Source organism: Callithrix jacchus, chromosome 19 (assembly GCF_049354715.1).
Source record: "Callithrix jacchus isolate 240 chromosome 19, calJac240_pri, whole genome shotgun sequence".
In the NCBI taxonomy this organism is placed as follows: domain Eukaryota; kingdom Metazoa; phylum Chordata; class Mammalia; order Primates; family Cebidae; genus Callithrix; species Callithrix jacchus.
In genome coordinates this window covers 24,391,535-24,417,382 of record NC_133520.1, presented here as the reverse complement: position 1 = coordinate 24,417,382, position 25,848 = coordinate 24,391,535, and the positions used below count along the sequence as shown (strand labels likewise).

The following is a 25,848-nucleotide window of genomic DNA, read 5'->3' as shown; positions in this document are numbered from 1 at the left end:
CTCCTCATATGTTAATTAATTAATTTTTAAATTATAAGTTGATGTTTTATAATTATAAATTTATAGCATCTAAAGCAATGTTTTGATTCATGAATATGATGTGAAATAATTAAATAAAGCTAGTTAACATATCCATCACCTCAAATACTTAACATTTTTTGTGGCAAGAACATTGGAAATTTGCTCTTGGGACTTCCGCCAAGATGGCCGAATAGGAACAGCTCTGGAGTGCAATCCCCAGTGAGAGAGACGCAGAAGTCAAGCAATCTCCTCATTTCCAACTGAGGTACGAGGTTCATTTCAATGGGACTGGTTGGACAGTGGGTGTAGCCCAAGGAGGGTGAACCGCGGCAGGGTGGTGCACCCAGAAAGTGCCACTGACCAGAGGATTGGGGACTTTACCTTCTCGGCACTGCGGTTCAGATGCTGTGCTTCTCCCATGGGTGGTGCAACCCACAGTCCAGGAGAATGCTGCTGGGCTGAAAAGCACCGCAAGTTGCTAAGCAATAGCTCCGGCCCACCCAGTGCTGCAAGTTGTCAGCACAAAACTGGACAGAAGTATTGACTAGCCCAAGAGTGCCTGCAGGACGGATGAACTTACCCCCCAGGAAGAGGGAGAGCTGAAAACAGGGAGACAGGTGATACGGCTTGGCAGGTCCCACCCCCACAAAGATCGGCAAACTGAAGCCCACTCTCTTGAGAGTTTCACAGCCAGCACATCAGTTCAAGCTCAACCCAGGATGATTGAGCTCGGTGTGGGGAAGGGTATCTAATCTCACCTGTGTAAACAAAAGCCAGAGGAGGCCTACACAGCAGCTAGGCTGAGTCAGAGGCAGCCCAGCAATGCTTCTGCAGGCAGACGAGGGACAGACTGCCTCCTCAAGTGGCTCCCTGACCCCCTGAATAACAAAAAAAAAAATGCCTCATACAGCAAAGGGGCCTGTTAGAAGGAAAACCAAAAAACAGAAAGAAATAACTTCATCATCAACAGAGAGGACATCCACTCAGAGACCCCATCGGAAATCACCAACTTCAAAGATCAAAGGTAGATAAACCCACCAAGATGGGAAGAAACCAGCACAAAAAGATGAAATCATCAATGTCCTCCTCCAAGGGATCACAAATCCTCACCAGCAGGGGAATAAAACAGGAGGGAGAATGAGTTTGACAAATGGACAGAAGCAGGCTTCAGAAGATGGGTAATCACAGACTTCTCTGAGCTAAAGGAACATGTTCTAACCCAATGCAAAGAAACTAAAACCTTGAAAAAAGGTTAGATGAAATGCTAACTAGAATAACCAGCTTAGAGAAGAACATAAACAACTTGATGAAGCTGAAAAACAGCACAAGAACTTCACAAAGCATATACATGTTTCAGTAGCCAAATCAATCAAGCAGAAGAAAGGATATCAGAGATTGAAGATCAACTCAATAAAATAAAATGAGAAGGCAGTATTAGAAGAAAAAGAGTGAAAAGAAATAAACAAAGCCTCCAAGAAAGGGATTATGTGAAAAGACCTAGTCTATGCTTTATTGATGTACCTGAAATTTGCTCTCATAGCAATTTTAAAATGTACAGTACTCCATTATTAATTATATTCATCATGATGTGCAGTAGAACAAAAAAAAATCTTTGTCTTCCTTCCTTTTACAAGGCATAGCGCTTTTATGATAATGTAATTATAAAATACATTACTGATTTCTGTTTTTATTTTCTGTTAACTTCTAGAGACAGTTTCTTTTTTTATTATATACATCAAGGTGTATAACATGATGTTTTGATATACATAGTAGAATGATTACTACACAAGCAAATTAACACATCTGTGTCATCTCACAGTTACCTGGTTTTTTTTCCAAAGTAAGAACACCTAAAACCTATTCTTTTAGCAATTTTCTCGTATTAACATAGTATTATTAACTATAGTCCTTACCCTAGATTCTGATAGAGAAAATTGTATCGGGTTATGGAAAACCTTGCAGAATAATGGGTTGCATTCAGCGTATACTTATACTGAATCTTGAGGGCTACGATGTATTATCATTAATTCAGTTATCTGCATGTATTAGTATTTTATTGTTTACAGTAGATATGACAGCAATGATAACTATAACAGGAATTAGGAGTAGGGCTTATTATGTTAAGAATTCTAATGTGATTTTTCTACTTGCTGCATAGGAATTAGTTGAACCTACATTTACAATTGTGATGCAAATGTCGATAGTATCTCAATAACCATCTTTACTTTCGACGTGATAAATATCTGAGTTTCAGGAAATGTGTATACCCAGTATATATGTTTGTTTTTATTCTTTATGTGTCCCATTATATAAATAATAGGTAAATATATCTGTGTGGTGTTATATGTATCTTAATACCAAAAATTTTAGAAGTTCATATGCCCATTTTTTGCCTACTAATATCTATTATGATATAGTATTTTGCTTGCATTTTTCCCTATGATTGAAATTTGATTTTTTAGTTTTAGATTCACATAGGTATATAACAAAGAGGTAAATTTTTGGCCCTCTGACAATTGTTTTCTGCTACATTTCACCCTTAATATTTTTTTCCCAAGGCTTCCAGAGTCCATGCTATCTTATACTACTAATGTTAATTCTTTGAATGGATATTGAGTTGTTACTGCTTTGAAATGATAGCCAATTGGTGACCAACAGTTTATTTATAAAAGCAGAACAGAGTATGTTTACATTGAAATTACTGTCAAATCCTTGATTTTAATTATTTAGTTTTAATAGTATTAGGAAACTCACAAATGAAATACAACAATATCAGTTATAAGGATATAGGCATTCCTTAGGACATCTAATTGCAGGAATATGTCTAGGCCTCTAGTAGGATTAGAACTAGGAAGTGGAAAAAGTCCTCAGGGAAGAATATCAGCTCCTCTCCCTACCTTACTCCTCTCTCTCTCTTTCTCTGTCTCTCTCTGCCTCCCTCCTCAACCCCACTCCTCCCTCCCTCCTGTCTCTCCCTCTCTCTTCTCTCTCCTTTTTCTTTTTCCTCTTCTTTTCTCCATCTTCCTCCCTCTCCCTTCCCTTGTTCCTTCATTTCTCTCCTCCTCTCCCACTCTCCCTTCAATGCTTGGCCTGTTCTTTATGCTTACATGCTCATTGTCCATTCTGTAGACTGGCTTTCTCTGCTTCTCTGTGCCCTTGGCACAGATCTTATAGCCCTTCAGTTGAAGCAGCTACTAGAAATGGATAATAATTCTAGAATCCAGTTTCTTAAGGAAGAATGCAATCAGCTCACTTGGACCAGGGATTAATCTTAGGTTCAATAAACTCCAGCCAGAGAGGCAAAGAGAGTACCATGTTACCAAGGACACAGGGAGGGCAGTAGGGGTGAGTGGGGTGAACAAGGAGAGTTCTCAGAGAATTGGGTTTTAAGGGCTGTGACAATATCTCACAACATGTCTATTGTTTCTAATTGCCTCACAGTATTTTGCTTTGCAAGGTTTCATTTACTGGCAGTCAGTGTGGTCTAAACATATTAAATGAAAAATTCCAGAAATAAGCAATTTATAAGCTTTAGATTGCATGCTGTTCTGAGTATTATTTTTTTCATTATCAGTTATTGTTAATTTCTTACTGTACCTTATTTATAAATGAAACCTTAGTTTGTTTAGGGTTGTGTACTAACTGCTCTTTCAGGCACCCAGTGGGGGTCTTGGAATGTATCCCCCATTAGTAAGGGGGAACAACTATAACGCTATTTGCCAAAAAGTCATATTTGTGAAACAACAAAAATGGATCGGGATTTTTAAGTGCCTAGAGGCTGGATCTTTGTACCACAAATCTGGAGTTTGATAAGTTTGAGGTCAGCCTACCCTATGGATTGCTGTTGCTTTAATTCTCTCCTGAGAACTGAGCCACTTATACTAACAAAAAAGGCTACAAATGGAAATGAACTTAGGGTACTATATCTGCACACTGGGCAAGGAAATCAAAAGGCATCAGCCATAGTCTGCCTCCTTTTCTTTGCAGTTTGTTATTGCAGAAGCTTCTTTGGTTCCCTTTTTTGGAGACAATCCAGCCCCATTGATTTAACTGAAATATGGCACAATATGTTATGGAAGAGGCAGAAAGTTGATGCTAGAGCTATGGGCATACTGTCGTATGATGATCACCAAATCCATGAATTCTCTTACCCCTAACTCTCCACATGTATTAATACTGGGATTTGAGCATATTAAGATTTTCAGCTAAATATGTAAATATTTCTAGAAATATTTGGACGTGGTTAAAGGCAGAATCTAGTTATCAGTAGGTACATCAGAGACACTGATGTGTGTTCATTTATATTCTACCTGTTTCCAAAAATACTTTCATATCTCACAAAGAACCAAAGAAGGATTGAACTGTAGTAAAACTAGGTACGTTTTAAGGCAGAGGAAATGTTAAGTGTGGTAAGAAGCTGCTAAGGCCTGTTCCCTTGCTTAACAGCCAAAATGAAGAGAAAACCTCAGCTACGTGATTCGTAATCCACAAAGTTTTGGTTTTTAAAAAGTTTCTTGTGAATTGCTCAATCATTCCAAAGAAACAAGGTAGATGTTTTGGATCCACAAATCGTTTCAGTGTCACAAGAGCTCACATTCTGGTGGAGGCACTTAGCAGAGGCAAAGATTTGTTTTGGAAGACAGAAACTTGGTTTTTTACATTTGGTCTTTTCTGTGCAGTTTCTGTTAATTGAAATGCTCAGTCTCATTAATACCTCTCTCAAAGACAGCTTAATTTACTAGCTGTTGAACCTTATTTAAAAAAGTGAAAACAAGTACAAATGGAAATAAACTTAAAATATACTCTTTTCTTCCTAGTGTAAGGCTCATTGAACTAGAAGAGTAGCATCACTGTCATTTTAGAACTGGGTCAGGTATCCAGATTCTCTTAAAAGATTTGTTATGTGGTGAATTTAATTGCCTAAAAGCAAATTTCTGCAGGGATCTTTGTGATTTTGTAATCTGGATAATTTTTATGTTCTTACTATTATTTTCCAAACTACAATTTTTATAGAGTTGAAATAATAAAAGCATGCACTAGGGCAGCCTCGGAAGACCTGGGGAAGATAGACAATTTAAGACAACAGTGAGGCTGTCTGTGTATGTTTGTATTTACGTGATTCATTTGAAACTTCCAACAATCTAGTCAGGGCAAGTGTTATTATCCCCATTTTTCAGATTTAGAAACAAAGAAACAGATAAATAAAGGTGCCCAAAGTTCTACGAGTAATAGATAGAGTAGGAATTCAAAAGCAGACCGGCTGATTCTGAAACTTAGAGACCTAACCACTGTTATCATGTCTTGGTATTGGATGGAGTGATTGTGGAAGAGGCATAGTCAGAAGGATACGGAGCTTAGAGCCAGACAGATCTTAACTTTGAAGAAGGCGCTAAGATTAAACATTGAGCAAAACAAAATATCCCTAAGCCTTAATTTCTACATTTGTAAAATAATAATACAAGTTATTTTCCTAGGATGCTGAAGGCATTATAGATAATGTATATACACTACCACATAATAGCTACTTGATAATCAGTAGCTATTCATTTATGCTTACTGTATCATATATCTTGAGCTGCAGGTCTTTGTAGCAATGGCACCATCTGACTTCTGTCTTGGTAGTTATTGTCCAGGGTCACTAAGAATCTCTAGTTACCAAAGAAGTTAAAATTATCCATCTTCATTCTAAGTAGGGATGGCCATAGATCTCATTTTATGAATTGAATAGAAATATAAAACTTACTGTATCAAGAAATGTCTTAAAAGTTTATAAGACCTTATATGAAGGTCTTATATGAATATGTCATTTGTTGTGAGTAAAATTGAGTATAGTCTTGACTCATCCCATTCCTAGTCCATTTGATTATTCATTTCAGAAGTGGATCTCAATTGTCTAAAGAACTTTCCATTTCCAGTTTCCAGCTGGACTTGTCAGTGAGAGACTTTATTTTCTTCTGTTTTTCAAAAGATGAAAATGGGATTATGATAATTTGAACTCCAATAATATATTTTAAAGTTTTAAAATCTGTGTGCTGTAGAAAAGAACACAGTTCCAAGCCTGTGTTTTAAGCCTGTGTTTCATTATTGAGCTTATCTTTGGAAGACTTTGTGAATATATAGTCCACCTCCAACAAATTGTAGTTTGTGTGCTGGTCTGCTAATTAGTCTGGTTATTTCCCGTTTTGTTGATGAGGCTTAAATAAATGTCAAGGGTACAGCCATGAAGATCTCCCAATTAGGCTCCACATTTGTAAAACCCAACCCTTTTCCCTTTTGTGTAAAGATGACAGTTCCAACAGCAGCCCCAGCCTAACAGGACTCCAGGGAAAGGATCCTCCTCTGGTTTTATTGAAAACAGGACCAGTGGGTCCATTGAGAATACTGCCACTGGTCATGGTGCAGAACTGTCTTAATCCCATGTACTTACCTTCTTTCATCAGTTTTATTTTAGAATAGAATACTGGAGAGTTAGGGAACAATATAAGATACCATAAGTCTGTAATCTGAAATTATGTTTAAAAGTATTTTATTATAAACATTTATTAGCATTTTCTTTTCTAAGAATAAGAAATTTCTTTATATAATATGTAAAATTTATATATCTGAGATACTGCTTCATCTTAGCCATGCATGGCTTAGTCTAGAAGTTATAATGTGTATGTTTCTGTGTGTCTTGATTCATGAGACTCACAGACACCTCAACTATACTAGTGAACAAGCATGAGAGCTTATCTGTATTACAAGTCAACATTAACAGATGGATGGCCCTAAGCAAGGCAAAATCACCACAACAAAACCTAGGGAAAGTGAGGGACTGAAGCTTTTTGTTATTAAGGCCTGTTAAAACCCTGGCGAGCAGACACACACACACACACACACACACACACCCCACTTTTAACTATTTCATGTCTGGGACAAATAGCAGTCTTTTTAGATTTTCAGCCTCTCCAGTTAATTATGTAAAAACAGCATGAGAAAATGAGTGGAAAGTTATTTTTCATTTGCACTGTGATACAAAGCAGTATGCCTGTTGATAAATACTCACACTTGGAATGTAGTAAAGACTTTTGCCCAAATATAGTGTTTACAAATAGAAATATGTTTAGTCATAATTTCTACTAATAGACCAAGCACTATTAAACGGGTGGACGTTTATTTTACTTTTTAAATATAGTCACATATACACTAATAGTTTGAGATGTAGTTATCTTTTGAATGTACAAATAAGAATGCTTTAACCATAAAATATGATCTATATCATTTTATATTTTTATCTATTATGCAAGGTGATACAACACTTAAAAATGAAACTTCACATCTTTTTTAATCTTTATGTATTTAATGGTTTATAAAGCATCCTAATGGATTTATGGACATAGCACAATGGCTAAGAGTTCATTTTCTAGTTGATGAGTAACATACTTTCATATTTTAAAATATGCTCACAATTCATATATGCTTTTATGCATGCAGAGTCTTGCAAGTAAAGCATTTCAAAGCCATGTTTTAATTGAATAAGAACTTAAGAGAAATCTCAGTATATTAGCATCTTTTTTAAAATATGAGCAATCAAATAGTTTATTTTTGTATATAATAAATATCATTTTAAAATGCTGCAGATGAAATTTTCTGTGAAACTTGAAAGATGATATTTTAGGTTCTCTTAATTTACTTAGTTCCTAAGCATAAAAGATGGCATGTCCACACCTAATAAGGTGTGGTTTATAGTATTGTATTTCTGAAACACTTTCCTTCATAGGAATTCATTGGACTTTGGGAATAAAATGAATGTAATTAAATACAGTGTTTCTTGTTCAGGTGATATGATAGATTTCTGAAAACTGTATACTTGTTGGGATCTTTGGAAAAAGACCAACCATTGAATAGTTTGCTTTACTGGTCAAGAAAGGGATGGCGTACTCAATGTTTATAGAGGAAAGTAACCACTTACTTTTGACCAAGAAAAAAAGTGATTGTAAATCAAAAAGAGAAAGATAATTGTTACCTGGGTGGGGGTGGGGCAGAAAATTGGAAAGGCTACTTTACTTTGTAAAAATAAATGTTTACGAAATAATTGAGCCAAATCTTGATAAGCAAGATAATCTTTATTTTTATCACTGTTTAATTTGGCTCAGTATTGAGAACACTACTATTATCAAGCTGAAATGTTAAAGTAATAAGAAAGTATTATAAACTCTTTCGAAATAAGTGAATGTTCTTCTTTTAACACATGCCCATAAAAAATACTGCTTAAATGAAAACACATTTTAGCAGTCTGCATCCCAAGGTAAATGTAGTCTAATTATATTAATTCTAATGTCAATAATTTATAAAATTGATTTTCTGAGTTCACTTTGAAAAATATGTCTTCCATATTGTTAATTTGAAGGAAAGTTATTTTTCTCTTTTGTTTCTCTGTTGAAAGAATACTAATTTCCAAAATGTCAAATTTGATTATAATTAAATGTCTAAAATCAGTTATGGATTACAAGAGTGCCCTCTAATGGTCATTATATAGTACTTTCCTTAAAAGAAGATATACAAAAAATTTATAGTGCCTTTCAGAGTAGTGTGTCTTTTAGAAACACAACAGAATACACATTGAGACATTTATATTCTCATAAGATTCTTCAAGAACATAATTCTATCAAAGAAATAATTCAAAACCAACTCCTTTCAATAACTTGCTTGGACTCCATTTTTAAAATGTTTAGTTTTGCTGAACAAAATACCTAGTGTATTAATAGCATATAATGGAAGGTAATCTTTTTATGTGAACATGTTCAGTATGTATTTTGAGATATTTTAAAGTTGACATGTATCTTAATGTTATAATTTTACTCTTCAAGTTTGTTGCTAGAAATGACTGTCATCTATAAACATGTCGTTATAAACATTTAGAAACATAAACAAAGGAACCCAGCTTCTCTATTAAGTAGATCTAATGGCTGCTGCATCAGTAATGGCATCACTACTGTTGTTTCCTCAGTATATTCTGTCCTATTTGACTTTGTTTTTCCCAGTTACCTTTTTTGTTTGTAAGGGGTCTTGATTAAATCAACAGTTCTTTTTTCCAAAAGGGCCTACTTTTTGTAGACAAATTACTGGTTTTTTTCCATGAATCTTTTCTTTTTTTTTCTTTTTTGCCAATCAGTTTGAGCTTATAAGGTTGCTCAGGTTAGCCTTGAACTCATGACCTCGCCTTCGCATAGGAAGGAAAATCAGCATAAAGAAATGCTGATTTTCTTCTGGTTTTGAATATAGAACTGCTTTTAAAGTTTGTCAGAGATCGATGCTGGTGTTGTTGAAAGGAAAACCCAGTTTTTTCTTTGTAGGGGCTACTGCTGCTGCCTATTAGTATTCCCCAGGAGAGAGGATGTTCAGAAACGTCAACAGATCTGCAACTATGGGAGTATAATGGGATCTTCTAATTTGAGCAGGATTCGTATCTGCTAAACACTGTTATATTTCCTAACATGTATACCACATAAAGCACTAGAATAATGCATAAATATGTTAAGTTGGCTTGCACTCCCACACTAATTACAGAATAGGACTACTGTGTTTTTCAGTGTTCTCTGAAGTTCTTTATGTCTTTTTAACATTTGAATATAATGCTGGTTGTTTCACAGATCTTTCTCTTTTTGTCTTTATTAGTGCCTTTGACATTTATAGTAAATGCTTTTGAAAACTAGTATTATTTGATTCTGAGACCAAAATATAATTGCAATTTCTGTTAAGGCCTTTAATTCATTTAACACCAGAAGTATTTTAAGACTGTCTACTTATATATGATTCCACACTTATACACACATTTATGCTTATTATATATTAATAGGGTAAATCTGAGAAATAAAATGCAGCTATAATTACTTTAGTAACAAATATTTTAATCCTTAGTTATATACTTTTTGAAAACATAATTTACTAAGGTGATTGAAAATAATATAGTTCTTTTAGCAGTGCTGACTTCTAAATTCTTTACCCTAGCTAGAAAAGTCATCTTTACATTAGTTAATGAGATAAACTGAATTCTGTGTCTTACTGAAAATGCAATAACTTGTCATGTATTAAGATACCTTTTTAAATGTTGAAATATTGAAACTCTGTCAACAAAAGTGAAATTGCAAATAGCTTACCATTTATCAAAGGCTTACTGACTTAATTTTGTTTTGAGAATACTATGTAATAGTCTTATAAAACTTGTATTTGCACTGATCAGTAATCTCTTGTTCCTGAAAAGTCCTGCAGGGTCTTTGGTAGGATTTGCATTTTCAAATATTAAAGATCAAAAAAAAAATAATGAAACAATGTATTTTTAAAATTTATAATTGATATAATTACTTGGCACATGAACTGTCTTTAAAAGTTGGCTAAAAGTATTAACAGTTCACAACCATATTACACATAAACACAGGTGAATAATGAGACCTGCTGTGAATACAGGCCTTCCTTCTACCTGTTAACACACTTAGTGAGAGACAGTCTTTTAGAATGCCTGGTAGTGTTGCCGCTAGATGGGTGCTTATATAGTTTTTGATTAACAATGGGGAAATGAATTCTAAACTACTGTGTTTTGGGGATATTTTAGATAGAAACTAAACTTCCTAATCTGTATTCAGTGAAAGCACTCTGGAAAGGGGTCGGTTCTGATTTCTCATACTCTCTCTCTAAAATCCTATATGCAGATTTCTTTAGTCAAATTCTAGAATAGACCCCAACTAAGCATTAATGCATTTAGTGCAGTGTGAACAGAATGGACATACCATCATGGAGAGTCTCTAATTCAGTTCAACACAGTCAGTACCTACTGTGTGCTTGTTTATAGCTTTCGAGATTGTATACCTCTTCTGAACACCCACTTTGTGCTAAGCCTACTGATCTAGAGTTTTCAAGATCACTTAACTCCTCTTAACTTACTAAGGACCATTATTTACAAATTCGGAAAGACTTTACATCTCTGATGTTTGTTTTCACTCTTCCTTTTTACATATAACCATCACCCTCATCACTTAATAGAAAGACCCCTGTGGAAATGTAACGATTACAGGCTTTGTAGTGTAACAGATCAGGACCAGAAGGGCACTGCCACTTGAATGGTATTTGAACTAGAATAACTTTCCTGACTTCTCTAAGTCTCTTAGCCCTTAGATCTATAAAATATTGATGATTATGTCCACTTCCATAGAGTTCTTGTGAAGATTAGAATTAGAGAAGTGGGAGAGTTTATTCTTCCAGTAGTCACCGGAAGTTTCATAAATATTAGTAATATTGTTCACACCCTGTCAACGTTAACAACAACCTACCAACTGTGTGCTGGGAGCACAGTGCATTAGACTGAACCTATCACAAAAAATTAATGGATGCCAACTGTGTGCCGGGAGCAGAGTGCATTAGACTGGTTGCTAATATCCCTCAGTTCTTGGATGCTCTGTTTTTTGTGTTTTTGTTTGATTGCTTGATTTTTCCTGCTCTCTTTTTTCTTTGTGTTTCAGTTTGGGTAATTCCTATTGACCCGTTCACGGAGTATTTCCTCAGTCTTCCAATGGGCCCATCAGAAGAATGCTTCGTGTTTTATTTTTACATCATTTAAAAGTGTTTTTTTAATCTCTTGACTCTTTTTTTTAAAAAATCGATTCCATTTCCCTGCTCATTTCATCTATTCATGCATGTCGCCTATCTTTATTTTTCTTGCTTTTTCATGTCTCGTAATTCTAATTTGAACACTGAACCTCATGTATAGAAAGAATTAAATAGTAGTTACACCCAGAAATGGGTAGAAAGAGTTAAATAGTATTTACACCTAGAAATTGGCAGGCTCTTTTGTAATTCTATTTGTATAAGAGGCTGAGTTCATCAGAAAATGAACTGGATTTTGATTTCGTTAATACCATTACCTGCAATGGGCTGCTATTATCTTGTGCTAAAAGTGGAATACTTATAAAGAAAGGACTGGAAAGCTTTCTCAGTGTTCTTGCTTCACTCTGAGCTATCAGGAGTCCTGGTACTCCTGAGCTATATAAGGGTTTTTTCTCAATGTTTTTGCCCCTCCACAGCAGTTAACATCTGTGACTAGTTAGTTGATCCTAGCCTTATATGTTTTCTATGCCTGTCTTAGGTGGGCCGTCTACCCCTGAGCCTTAGGAGTGGGGCTTTCTTAGCATCCTTCTACCTTCCTTTCATGGCAGAAACTTCTTTTTATCCGTGATTGTTTTTAGGTGGCGGAGGCTCTTCTGCCCTGCTCAGTGATAGTAGACCTCTGCTTGGTATCTTATAGGATTCTGTGCTTAAGAAGTTTTCTTATTCTTCCCTAGGGCAAAGAAAGGTTTTACTTCTACATTTCCACCAGCAGTCTTGGGAGGCAGTGAGTTTGTCGGTAGTTTAAGGCTTTTGTTTTATATAAATTAATGTCCTCAAAAGTCAGTGGGACTTCATGCCTGTTCTTGTGTTGCCTGTCACCTCCTGTGAGCCTGAACCACGAAGGGGGGTGCTTTTCAGTCTCCTCTACTGCCCCCAATTTTTCTTATGAGCACCAGGTAGTAGAGTTACCTCAATTGGAAATAAATTTACAGGAATTTATATGTGAAAAACAGATTGCATGTGCAAATTCCCTCTGTCTTGGAGACTCCCAGCTATTCTAAACTTACATGTTAGCCTATGGTTGGCCTTTAAGGCCTTATTAACATTTTAGCAGATTTTTTCCTTAACCCGTTTGAATGGCAGCTACCTCCTGAGCTATATAAGGGTTTTTTTCCTTGTGCTTTGCCAAGGGTGAAATTGATCCTGTCTTTCATCTCTCCTTGGAGGAGCTTGTAACATATGAAATTCAGTTCACTTGGTTGACTTGCAACTCAGGTCTCATAGGTTCAAGAAAAATTATGATGATTTTTAAAAAAGATTATTCACCTTTTTCATATTGTTAGGATGGGAGTGATGTTCTCTTGTAGATTTTGCATTCTAAATGGAAGTGGAAGTTATATTAGAAGCAAAACTAATGAAAAGATATCATTCTTAGTCTCAAGAATTTGATAAGAGAGAGACGAACTTAAATTGAAGCCCTTCTTTTATAATGGAGATTATATCAGGTGACAGTTGAGTGGTAGAGAATAAAGTGAACAAAACTGACAAAGAATCTGAAATCACTATGGACTGGGAGAATTGGTTAGGGTCGCATCAGAATCTTCCCAAGTGACCTAGTCTCACATAACAGTCACCTGCTCTCAAGGAATGTAATTCTGTGTCCTTAGCCTAATAATAACAGCACTTCATCCACTGAATTCATCGGACTTCACCAATATGTATCTTGTTAATCTTCCAATTTACCTTTTTGCCCCAATAGGTATGTTTTCCACATCTTTGGCAAAGTATGTTCAGCTCTTGTCTCTTTATCCTGACATTTCACCTACCTTGAACGTGACCACTCTCATTATTCTGTAACTACCACCTGCCCTTGAAAATGAGGTTTAAGGCTTGCCATTTTTAGCACTAGCTTTTCTTAGGCTCGTTCTTGGACATTTATTCTGGGTCTCTCTGGACTTACTTTTCTAGCATAGTTATGATGAACACAGTTCTGCTTGTGAGTCAGAACACTTGGGTTGGAGTCCCACTCTGTCACTTGCGATTCACCTCATCCTGCCCTAGTCACTTTGCTTTGTTCATCTTTTGGTTTCCTAATAAGTAAAATAGGGAAAATGTTCATCAAATTTGTTGTATAGAAGATATTTAAGTGAAATAAAGTACAGTACATAAAACAGCTAACACACTGAAGCAAGTCAATCATGGGTAAGGGCTTTAATTCTGTACTTAGTTATTACCTATGCAAATTAAAACACATCTTTTTAAAGCTTATTTCAAATTATAAACTGCCATGCATTTTTAATATGGCACCATTATAATTCTATATTATTCTTTAATTTATTCACATAGTATTTCATGCAGGCATTTTTTTCTTAGGCTACAACACACATACGTTTGGGGATTTGCTGTAGACTGTAGATAAACAAGGTAATACTTTGGATCTCAGTTGCCTCAATTCTAAAATGGAGGCTAGTACAGATTGTACCTACTTTCAAAACATTTGTGTATTGCAACCATCTTAATTTTATGTCCAAAAAGTTATATTTTCTCATTCATTTCCCTTATCCCTCCCCCTCCCAATCCTCAGGAACTTAAATTTACCCAGTGTTTTGCCTCATTAATATATGTCTGCCATCTGGTGATCAAAATGGTAACTGCAAGGTTAACAGGCTCCTTGGTGCATGAGGAGAGTGATTTTCATCATTCCACTTTATGATATGCTTTCTGGAAACCACTGAAGTGAAAAGAAAGATTTATTTTGCTTACTGTAACTAAACTCAACTTATTTCTTGAGGTCTCCTCAGACATTAAGTTCTGTGATTTTGTGTCTTGGTCCTTCTCTCTCTGTCACTTTCTGGATACATTTTCTTATATTTTTTGCTTTAATATAAATACTTTTCCTTCTTGGCTTTGCCAGTATATTTTTTTTCACTCAGTGTCTACCTGTAGGGTCAGTGTCTCTAGTAGAATATCTCCCCTAGTAAGTTGTATTCCGTGCTGTTAGCCTTTCTTTTACATTAACTTAGTACCTTTTCACATTCTTAGCAAGCATCCCTTGTTGTATGAATGTTCATTTCATGAATTTTTACATATATTAGACATGTACTTGACATATTACATTTTGAGGGGAGCAAAACCTTTACATTATGTGTGTTTAGGCCCTAGGAGCAGTCTAATTGAGGTTGTATGACATCCAATTCCCCATTTTATTCTTAATTCTTTATATCAGAATGATGTAAAACTTCACTTATTTTTTTTTCACATGATGCATTAAAATGTACCCGTATTTTGTGTGGTACTGCCTTTCAAGAGAGTTACTAATTTGTACAGCCTCAACATGACTAGTGAAATGACCAGTGTTAATGTGATAGCTACACCAGGTCTGTTCAGTTCAGAAACTTCTATATCTTCTTATTTGATCACAGAACTTACCAATGTTTGTAGTATGTAGTTACAGTTATATTATTAGCCAGCTGACTGAATCTGTTTTTTTTTTCATTATTAGAAACATGAACGGTTTGACACTAATTATCAGTATTAATGGTCATTTATGTAAGATTTTCACCTACGATCAAAAAGTTATCAATTATGTTTATACAATGAGGAATAAAGTTTTTATTTGTAACTGCTCTATATATGTAGTATTTTGGCATTTTACCTTGTATTTTTAAGTGTCTTGAGAAAAGAGAACATCTTTTCATTCCTTTATTATGCTTCACAGCATGGAAGGCAGTAGTATGGGTGTAAAGTGCTTAATGGATGTTGAAGTGAAGAGATGCTAAAACTGAAGGAAAAATGAGATACAGCTACTAACAACTTTCAGAGACTACACTGAAAGTAGCAGCTTTCAGTAGGTTTTCAATAAATATTTGTAGATTAAATGGCTTTCTGTGGCTCTTCATTATCAGGACCTGTAAGTTCAGAGTCTGCCCCTTGCCTGCTTACCTCTACTAAGTTCTCATCTCCCATACTTTCCTGCTAAATCTCTGATCTTCCCCACCTTCCTATTGTGATCCCCTTGAATCTAAATTTCTAGCCTTTTGCCTTCTTAATGTATGTCTGCCATCTAGTGATTAAGAGGATAACTGCAAGGCTCATTGGGCCCCTTAAAAAATCCTGTGTACCAACATAAGCTCCAATCCGCAATGCACCGTTACCTTTCATTTCTTAATATTTGCCCTGATTTTCCCACCACTGGACATTTGCACATATTGCTACATCTCCCATCATCTACTAACTTTTCAGAGCTCAACTTAAATATCTTTCAGAGAAAGACTTCCCTTGACCTCCCACACTAGATCAACTTCTGAAGGGCTTTCATAGCAATCATAGTTTATTACAAATTAACTGAAGTCATAATTTTTATGCTTGTTTGCATGACTGTTCAATTTAATTCATGTCTCATTTATTAGACTATAATATCCTTGAAGACAAGCAGCCTCTTAGTCATCATTGTACCCTAGCATGCAGCTCAATGCCTGGCACAAAGCAGGTATTTCTTTAATCTTTGTTGAATGAATGAATACAGTACCCTTCTGTGCCTCATGGACACTAAAAATGTTTATGTCAATTAACTAGTATAATACTTTATTCTTTATACTTTTCTTATCAGTTGATTAATAAATTCTCAGCAGAAACTACTATGTATATTCATTTATTCAGAAAACATTTCTACCTACCCTAAAGAATAATTTTACAATAAAAGTAAACTTATAACTTCCATTTTATTTAGCTCATTAATGGGAAACCAATAAGGTGGTATAAAGGACAATCTGAAAAACAGGAACAGTCTAGAGTACTGAAATGTATATGCTGTAGATACAAAACCACACTATCCACAATGTAAAAATTACATCTTCACTGGACAAAATCTACTTGCATCTCTATGGCCAAGAAGCATTTGCATTACCATGAGTTTTTCACAAGTTGATTTCTATCTTTACAGAGCTATAAAATTAAAACCATGAGTGGTGCAGACCGGTATGCTATCAGAAAATCCTGGAAAAGAATGCTAGACAGCACTCAGCATTCCTGTGGGAGGACAGCAGTAATTTTTTTCCCCATTTCAAAGTCTCACAATTTTCCTGACAGTCTCCCCACTTGTGTTCATAATTATCTCTAAGATTATTCTTAGGCACATAAAGAAAGCCGTTCTTACTAGATTTGGCCTGATTATTTATATTGGGGCAACCAGCAAGTTAATTGAGTTTGCTCTGTCTAGAGCCATGCAGTATTGCCTAGTTAAGGCTTCAGAATGTACTTATGTATATAAATTTTCATCAGGAACCTCAGATTGATTTTACGTTGTCTCTGCTATTTGCTATCTTGAAGCTAAGCAACTAAGCCCAAGAAACCTTGCCACCATATGGTTTACCTGAAATATCTGTAAATTAGGGTGAGTTCCTCTTGAGATTCTCCAAATTTGCTAAGATTCCTGGATTTTTAGAAAAGGGCCTTCCTTAACCCAGTAAGATTGGACTTTCTCAAGCAAGCACCATGTAAATTTTCCTGGGAGAGTTTTGTAGGCATTGACTCCATAAATAGAACAGCCTGTTTGTTCCATTATTGCGGATTTCATTACTGCCACTTTAGATAAGGCCTTGGTTGTACAATTTGTCCAATTATATCCTGGCAAGATAGTTAAAGACAATGAAAGATGCAGAGCACTACAGAATTCGATAACCCCTACAGGACCTTCTAGACAGCATTCATAATTCTACTGATCAGACACCTCATAATCATTTTGCTCCTTTCAGAGTCTTTTGCAGTTTTCCTGGAGCTAGTATGTACCACACAATGTGCTAGATTCTGAGGGCATGAAAGAGAAATCAGCAAGGGAAGGGGCCTGCCCTCAAAAGCCTGCTGTATGACTGTAGAGAGAATTTAATGTTGTGTAAATTAATTGGTGAGCAAGGAAGTGTTTCCTGAAAGATAAACTCTTGAGCCAAGGTTTGAAGAATAACTAAAAAAAAAGGAGGGGGGGACGCTGCAGGGAAGAGCCAGGAAGAAAGAAGGTAGCTTATCAGCCCACGTGTAAGACAGAGGCAGAAAACATTGAGAAGTATGCAAGAAAAGGAGATGGTTTGGTAGTGTGGAGCAAACATCTCTATGGCAGGTGAAGCCTCCAGAGAGGCTGCCTTAGCCAGATCCCTCTGTGAAAAGCAAGGATTATGAGCTTTATCATGAAAACTGCAACGGGCTATTGAAGGATTTATTTAAATAGGGGTATAGCATGATTAGGTTTGCCTTTTAAAAAGATCACTCTGTTGGCAATTTACAGACTGTAGTGTTCTATAAGGCAGGATAATAGAGGCTCAATATGGGGTAGGCAGTTACTACATAGTTTTGAATGAGAATAGATGTGTATAGACAAAGACAGTGCAAAGAGGATAAATGTAAGAGAAGAGCTTTTCTTATAGAGGAAGCATCATATGCAAAGGTCCTGTGCTAGGACAATTCAGGACAAATATAAGGGGTTGAAGAAAGGCATGGTGATACCTTTGGGTTAGAACAAAGGTTCCTAGGGGGCATACCTTGAACTTGTACGACCTAATGAATGAAGGGCAAGCGAATGTCATTTATGCTTTTTTTTCCCAGCAGCAAATAGTTACTGAGAACCTACTGAAAGCTGCTATTCTGTACTTCCGCAAAGTAAGGCAGAAGCCACGTCTAATTATTCTCTGAATTTCTAGCATCTCTTTAATCCACAAACACACAGTAAGCACATACTGCATTCATGCTACTGTCTTCCATGCTAGGAAGGCATATACTAGGGTGCAAAGGGCACAAAGAAGTATGAAATTTGAATCCCACTTACAGAGAGCTCAGACCGTAGTGGTGCAGGCAGACACATGAGCAGATAACACAATGAGATTAATAGTACATTTGCCAAGTGTTTACCAACTATGTGGCCATACAGAGGAACATTGACCAGATAAAGAGAAAGCTCTCCAGAGGCTACGTTTGAGCTGGATGTTGAAGGATAAGTCAAATGTTTCCAGGTAAAGAGCAGGAGGGGAAACTTGACAAAGGGTACCTTTTATACAGTGGAATGGCAGTAGATTCTGCTTGGGAACTAGCAGATTATTTGATGTGGCGTAAGTGGTGGGTGGTAGCCAGTTCAATGGGGAAAGGAAATAAAACAGATAGATCTTGCCCAATTTAGATAGGTGTTTCTTTCATGACAAGAAGTTTGACCTTTATTCTGAAGGAAATTAATGCTTTTTATCATTCGAGGAAATAAAATGATCCAATACAAGATTGTAAAAAGAAATATTGAATTCTGCCTTGACAAATGTATATTTATGTTTTTAAAATAAAAATTGTATGATGCTTTGAAGGATGGAAAAACATCCTCTTAAATGATTTTAGTTGTATTTTTTATTTAATCTATATTGTGAGGTATTTTGAGGGCTGAAAAGGTTGCATCTCATTTGGCTGAAACAGCATATGTACAATTTTATGTGGGTATTATTTCTCTAAATAAGATGGTACTTAAATACATTTATTAATCTCCAGGTTAGAATTAATTACTAGTCTTGATATACATTAAACAAATAACAGAAAAAAGGATTTTGCCTGAGATTATAAAAATCACTGTGATACCAAAGACTTAAAATATGTAGGGTATAGCTTTTTTTGTTTTCTGTGACTTTATTAAATATAACAACTTTATTTCTTAAAATATTAATAATGTTTTAAAATATCAGAACTTCCAAAGTTTGGGTTTTATACGTAGAAAAAGCTATTTTCTAACTGTGAACACTCAGAAAATGTTATTTTTGTCTATTACCGCTTCCTAAAGATCAGAGGTAGCAAAAAACAGTATCATAATCTTGTTTCTTGTGACAAAATATTAAAGAAATCTAGTTATTATTAGAAATCTGATCAAGGAAAAAAGTATTTTCTCCTTTTCTTAAAAATTTGCACAGAAACTGCACATTAAAAAATACAGAAAAGGATTAAATAACGGCAAACAGGTAGAGAAGCAATGGGAGGCTGACCTGTGCATGTCCTCTGTCTTACCATCTAGCAAAGCTTTGAAAAAAAATTGTAGGCTTTTTTTCTGGAAATTAAATTACTTTTTCTTTCCTTAGGTATTTTATTATGTTAACTGCATATGACTCAATCTCTTAATCTATTTCATTATCACTATTTTCAAAAAAGCATCTGTTCACGAATATAGGCCATTACTTAGTGAACATTTCAGGAAGTTCTTGATCATACTTTATGATGAAAATGTTTTTGACTCTTGGAAAATTTCTCATTGTACACATACTACTGTGAGATTTCTATCCATATCTGAAATAGAATATATTTCTCTAAATATACACAACATACAAGACTCATTCTATTGGCAGCTGCATCTGTTTACTATCTTTACAGTTAGAAAAAATAGGGAGGGAGACACATACACCCTTCCTCAAAGCTATACCCAATTGTGTTAAAATAATGTATATATATTTTATTTTTATCGTGTAGGTTGAGATTATTTTTCTCTTCACAGTCATTTACATTTCAGGTTCTATCTATTTCATATGCATTTTTTGATAATGATATGTCTGTGCTTTGGTAACCTGGACGAAGATGTGCTGTTACTAGCTACATATTAGCAGCCTTAAGAATATATGATGTGTTTTCTGCAGTCTAAACTTATTTACTATCATTTCCCCACGAAAGATCTTTATTTTTAAAATTGCGACCAAGTCTTTTTGCCCTGTGTTGTATGTTCTGAAAATGAGGAAAACTGTCCTTTATTTCCCCTGAAAGCGCTGTACTTCAGAGTGGCTACCCACCAGAACAGCATCAGCTGCTGAGATTGTAGGGACCCAGATTATCTCTACTGCTCTTCTTCTCTATCTTAAATGTCGATTACATTATTATTTTTCTTCTTAATTTTTTTTCTTTCTTTGGGACCTTAACAAAATTATGTAGAAGTCATCAAGTAATTGGCATATTCTACCACGTGCTTGGATGTTATTTCTTATATATAAATTGTAGTTCCTAATGCAGATTGATATATGGTGAATGACTATTACTTAGAAGAAGTTTATTTCATATATATAAATAATTTTTAAGTACATGTGCAATAAGTATAGATAACACAAAGGTTAACAGCCAAGGAAATGAAAACAGCATATTAATCAGTTTTACTTCTGTTTCTGATTTAACATCTAGTATTAAACCTCATCATAAGATACACTGTTTAACATCTCTATAAAGAAATTGATAGAATCTTTGTCTAGCTAGGAAATATGAAACTAAAATTTCAATGTACCTGTGAAGCTTATATCATGACTTAGATATTTGTGGAAAAAGCAGTAGCTTCATTAAAATAAAGTTGGACTTAAAAAAACTAGAGAAGTTGTGTTATATGCAGACAGCTACAGATTATAAAGGTAACTTTTGTGGAAGAAAATGAACAAGGGACTTGCAACACAACAGGGCAAGGCATAAGTTCTGTTTTCTGGTTCCTAGTTTTGATAAAGTGTGTGTCCTTGGGCAAATTATATACTTCTCCGAGAACACCTCCAGATTTATTGTGGGATCCATTAGACTTAGAGCTGTTCAGTGTCAAAGACTTGACCTAATTTAACTTTATATTCCCTGTGTGTATGTGAGAGTGTTTTGCAAAGTACTCTACAAGTATAAACACTGTTAAGTATGTATTCTCTCAGCTTCCTGTATTCGTTCTTAAGTAGTAGTTATTTTAACTGATAGCAATAGAAAGTCTCAGCTTCCTCATAGACTTTGTTTGTTTCAGTTTGTTCATTTGTAAACAAAAAGTTAAATGCAGGACCTGCTAGCTGGCATAAAGCCAAGCATGTACAGCGCTCATTGTAATAATAATGGCTTGTCTTCAGAAACAAAGGATTGTATCATATTTTGTGAGTTTTGAAGGGAGTAGGTGAAATATATTTTTCCCACGGAAATATTGCTGCAAGTGGTGGCTTTGTTCCTAGGCTACTCTGCGTATTTCTGTTTAACTCATGTACCTTAAACTTATAGTGGTAAGGAGACAGTCCCCAGTTTTAGACACTTATAGGCCCAGATATATTTTTAATCACTGAATTTGTGAGAACCTCACTACATGTTTCAAGTAGGGGTTATAAGAACATGTTTTGCTACTCATCCTTCCTTTCTGCCACGCACAAGCAGTGGCATAGAGGGATAGAGTAGGGATCAGTCCTGTGGGTTCCAGAAATTTGCTTACTCTGTGGCTGCAATAAAAGAAGACAGTTCTCTAGATTGGGAATTCAAAGTCAGAGGCAGAAAGTTATTCCTCTCTGGTGTCATGGTTGAAGTCTCCAAATTCAAGTTTACTGTTGTTCATTCAAAAGAATGGTTTGCAGCCATGAGCACCCATAGCACCCAGATTCTAATCTTTAAATGCCATTTCCCATCTAAAGAAACCAAGATTTAAATTGAAAAAAAAAAGAAATGGCTGATTCCAGGTTTGATGCAGAAAAATTCTAAGTTGAAGTGAGACATCTTATTGTACCAAAAGCATGAGGCTTACTAAACACTTCTGAGTTTATGTCAAAGGACACAGCAATCAACTTGAAAGGGCTACCACTAGTAACAGAATGAAGTCATTAAAAAAAAACTTTATTTTGAAAATTTCAAACATATACAGAGGAAAGAGAAGCTTGTAAAATCCTCGGGAGCCTTTTATGTAGCTTTCACCGATTATCAATTCATGCCAATCTTATTACAGTCTCAGCCCCACCTATGCTGTCTCTGCACCATTAAGTTATTTTGAAATAAATACCCAAAAGCATATCATTTAATCTGGGAATATTTCAAGATATATGAGAATATTTCAAGATCCTGTCCCAGTTTTTCAGGTTATTGGGTAAAAGATAAGGACTATTTTGAAAACATAATCATGGTACATTTCAAAGATGGAACAATTTGAACATCAAGAAGAACTGTAGTGGATTGAACAGCATCAAATATCTACTGATAATGGTAATTTAAAAAACCTCCATGACTTGCCTTTAGAAATTGTTAGGACACTAACTCATCACTCTGAAAATTATTAAATAAAAGGAAATAAATCAAGGATTTGTCCTGTCTTTCCTGTACATTGTATTTTGGAATAGTCAAATAGTTGATAAGATAAAGCTCTTCTTTGTAGAATGCCAGAAAATAAATATAGAAGGAATGCTCTAGAAAAGCATAATTATTTAGCCCCTAATGAAATAGTGGATTTAGCCAGTGGTTATCATGGAATGCTAAAACCTTCAAGTCAAAACTTGATTAGGAAATGTATAATGGTTGGCTCAACGAATCATACCTGAAATCATTAATCAATCTTAGTACCACCAAAAATGAGATATTAAAACATTATGTGCCTATACATGTGATATAGTAAAAATTCACATATCAATACCCATGGCCCAAAACAAAGGAAGATGGAAAATTTCTTTTTTCATCTTTTTTCATCCTAGCCTCAGTTTCCTGAGGCTAGGCTTCCAGTTGTAGCTACCAATTTATAGTAAATGAGGACAGGGTATAGGAGAGGGAAGGTTGAACTGAGTCCCCTGAAAGAGACTTAAGAAACACATCAACCAAATTCAATATTAACTCTGTTGGGAGTCTGATCCAAAGAAGCGAACTAAAAAATCTGGGGAGCAATAGAGGAATACGAATTTGGCCTGAGTAATATCAGATATAAAGAATAATTATTAATTTTCTAAGTATGATAATGATATTTTGGTTATGTTAAAAAAAATGTTTAAAATATATAGTGAAGTTCTTCAGGTGAATCAGTAGGTTGCCTGGGATTTGCTTCAAAAACTGATTCAAAGTGTGACACCCAGAGTCACTAGTATTGACCTCACCTAAGAGCTTGTTAGGAATGCAGAAATTCAGGCCCAGAAACACTGTAGAACCAGAATCTACACTTTTACATTTTTATATGTCCCTAAGAGATTTGTACGCACATAAAGATTTGAGAAGCACAGCTTTAAAATACTTGGAGTAGAGGAGAGTGTGGGTCAGGGATAAAAGAAACAAATTGGTAAATACTGATAATTGTTGAAACTGTGTAATCGGTGCATGGGGGTATGATAAGTCAAGTATTTCTAAATCAGGGCCTGAAAGACTATGTGACTGTGCGTATGTATTCAGTCCAGTGATTTGTGTTTTTTGTTGATGTTTTTTATTCAATAGGTGTTGAGACAAATATACCTTATTGCCTCCTTTTCTTCCTGTCCCAGTTTGTCAAGTTATTGGGTAATATTCAAAAACCCTGAATGTATATTTCTTGCAGGCGTGTTTCTTACCAAATCACGTCGTTTCTTTGAAATTTGCTAGGGCCGGGCGCGGTGGCTCACGCCTGTAATCCCAGCACTTCGGGAGGCCGAGGCGGGTGGATCACGAGGTCAAGAGATCAAGACCATCCAATGTGGTGAAACCCCGTCTCTATTAAAAATACAAAAAATTAGCTGGGCATGGTGGTGCGTGCCTGTAATCCCAGATACTCAGGAGGCTGAGGCAGGAGAATTGCCTGAACCCAGGAGGCGGAGGTTGCGGTGAGCCGAGATCGCGCCATTGCACTCCAGCCTGGGTAACAAGAGCGAAACTCCGTCTCAAAAAAAAAGAGAGAGAGAAAGAAATTTGCTCAACAGCGTTTTTTTAAACTGCCAGTGCCAATTTATTGTCAATCTGTCTCTCCAGGCATGCTTAAAAAGGCCTCTTAAGAGCCTTGATGGTGCTCTATATGATGATGATGACGATGATGACATTGAAAGAGCAAGCAAGTAAGTAATGGATTTTGGTGTCCTATGAAGCCGAACAGCCTAACAGCAGAGTAAAGGGTATTTCGAAGAATATGTGCCCCTAGAGCTCCATGTTGTTCTTTTACAGTGTTCTTCAGCAAAAGGACACAGTGCTACTTGGAATGTTGTGGGGGATATCTTGGGGCAGGAACTAAGATGAATCTTAAATATCTTGTTCTTGGAAAACAATAATGTCTACAGAGATATCTGGGACAGTGTTAGGGGAGATAGAAGTCCATCTAAATTAGGCTCTTACTCATTCTAAAGAGAGGAAGGTTAAATATCAGGAACGGTAATAATAGTCAATAGAAAGAAATGGAATTGAGGGCACAGGAGACTTAAACCTATGGTGATATCAGAAGATGAAAATTTATTAAAAGCGTTAAAAATTAATTTTAATATAAGGGAAATAATAGATGTTTAGCTTTTTACAGTTGATGTATGTAAATGACAAAATGAACATTCTTTTTTCTTCATTAAATATATTTCTATGTAAAGGAATATGCATTCTCTAAAGTAAGTGAATGGGGAAAGCATATTAAATATTGAAAGTGAATTTAGGCTATAGCAAACTTCCCAAGTAATTCAGTCTAATATTCCTAAGTTAAGGTTCCACATTGCACAAAATTAAACTGTGAAAAGCCCTACTTCTACTTTCAGTTTTATAAGCCCTACTTCTACTTTCAGTTTATAAGTTTTGTTTGTGTGTTCTTAATGCATGTGCAAAATATTTCTGTATTTGAATTGGTATATACATCACTATAAAAAATTTGGTCATGAACCAAATTGATCCTGTTGTTAACTCTCTCATTAAGTCTCTCGTTAATGTAATGTAATTGGTGAGAGATCACTTACATGCAGCAAATATGGTTCTTTACCTACTACTGCATGTTTTATTTTTCTTCAGGTTATCTTCTGAAGACGGTGAAGAAGCTTCCGCTTATCTTTATGAAAGTGATGACTCTGTTGAAACAAGAGTGAAGACTCCTTACTCAGGTGAAATGGACTTACTAGGAGAGATCCTTGATACACTGAGCACACACAGCTCAGATCAGGGGAAGCTGGCAGCTGCGAAGAGCTTGGATTTCTTTAGATCAATGGATGACATTGATTACAAACCTACGGTTAGTCAGTTTTTTGACTTATAAAATTAGAAGGAAATATTCTTGCCTTTGCTGTGTGTTGGTAGAAGCATTTAACCTCTAAATAGGTTAGGGTCAAAACTTTTAAAATATGATAAAATTTAATCACCAAAAATTATTTCTATTAATAAAATTCTAGTATTTTCCCTTTTATTTATCTAATTCTGGTGTTTGTTGTCATTAATTGAAATTATTTTGTCAAGCAATAATGTTTCTTTGCAATCCAACTTTATACTTGTCTCTGGGGAATTTTTAAAATGTGAAATTTCACTTTTCCCCCATATTTCCTGAGTTTAAAAAAAAAACTGTACTAAATGTATTCA

At 35.4% G+C, this 25,848-nt stretch overlaps 1 protein-coding gene across 15 annotated transcripts in view; it reads left to right on the top strand.

Annotated features, from left to right (window-relative positions):
* Positions 1 to 25,848, top strand: part of DENND1B (DENN domain containing 1B) — a 269,554-nt gene that overhangs the window by 237,005 nt on the left and 6,701 nt on the right. For all 15 annotated transcript variants that reach the window (XM_078356772.1, XM_054248143.2, XM_078356766.1 and 12 more), the window contains 2 exons: positions 24,283 to 24,365; positions 25,291 to 25,507. In XM_078356772.1, the coding sequence (XP_078212898.1) occupies positions 24,283 to 24,365; positions 25,291 to 25,507 (300 nt within the window). The remainder of the gene's footprint in view (positions 1 to 24,282; positions 24,366 to 25,290; positions 25,508 to 25,848) is intronic.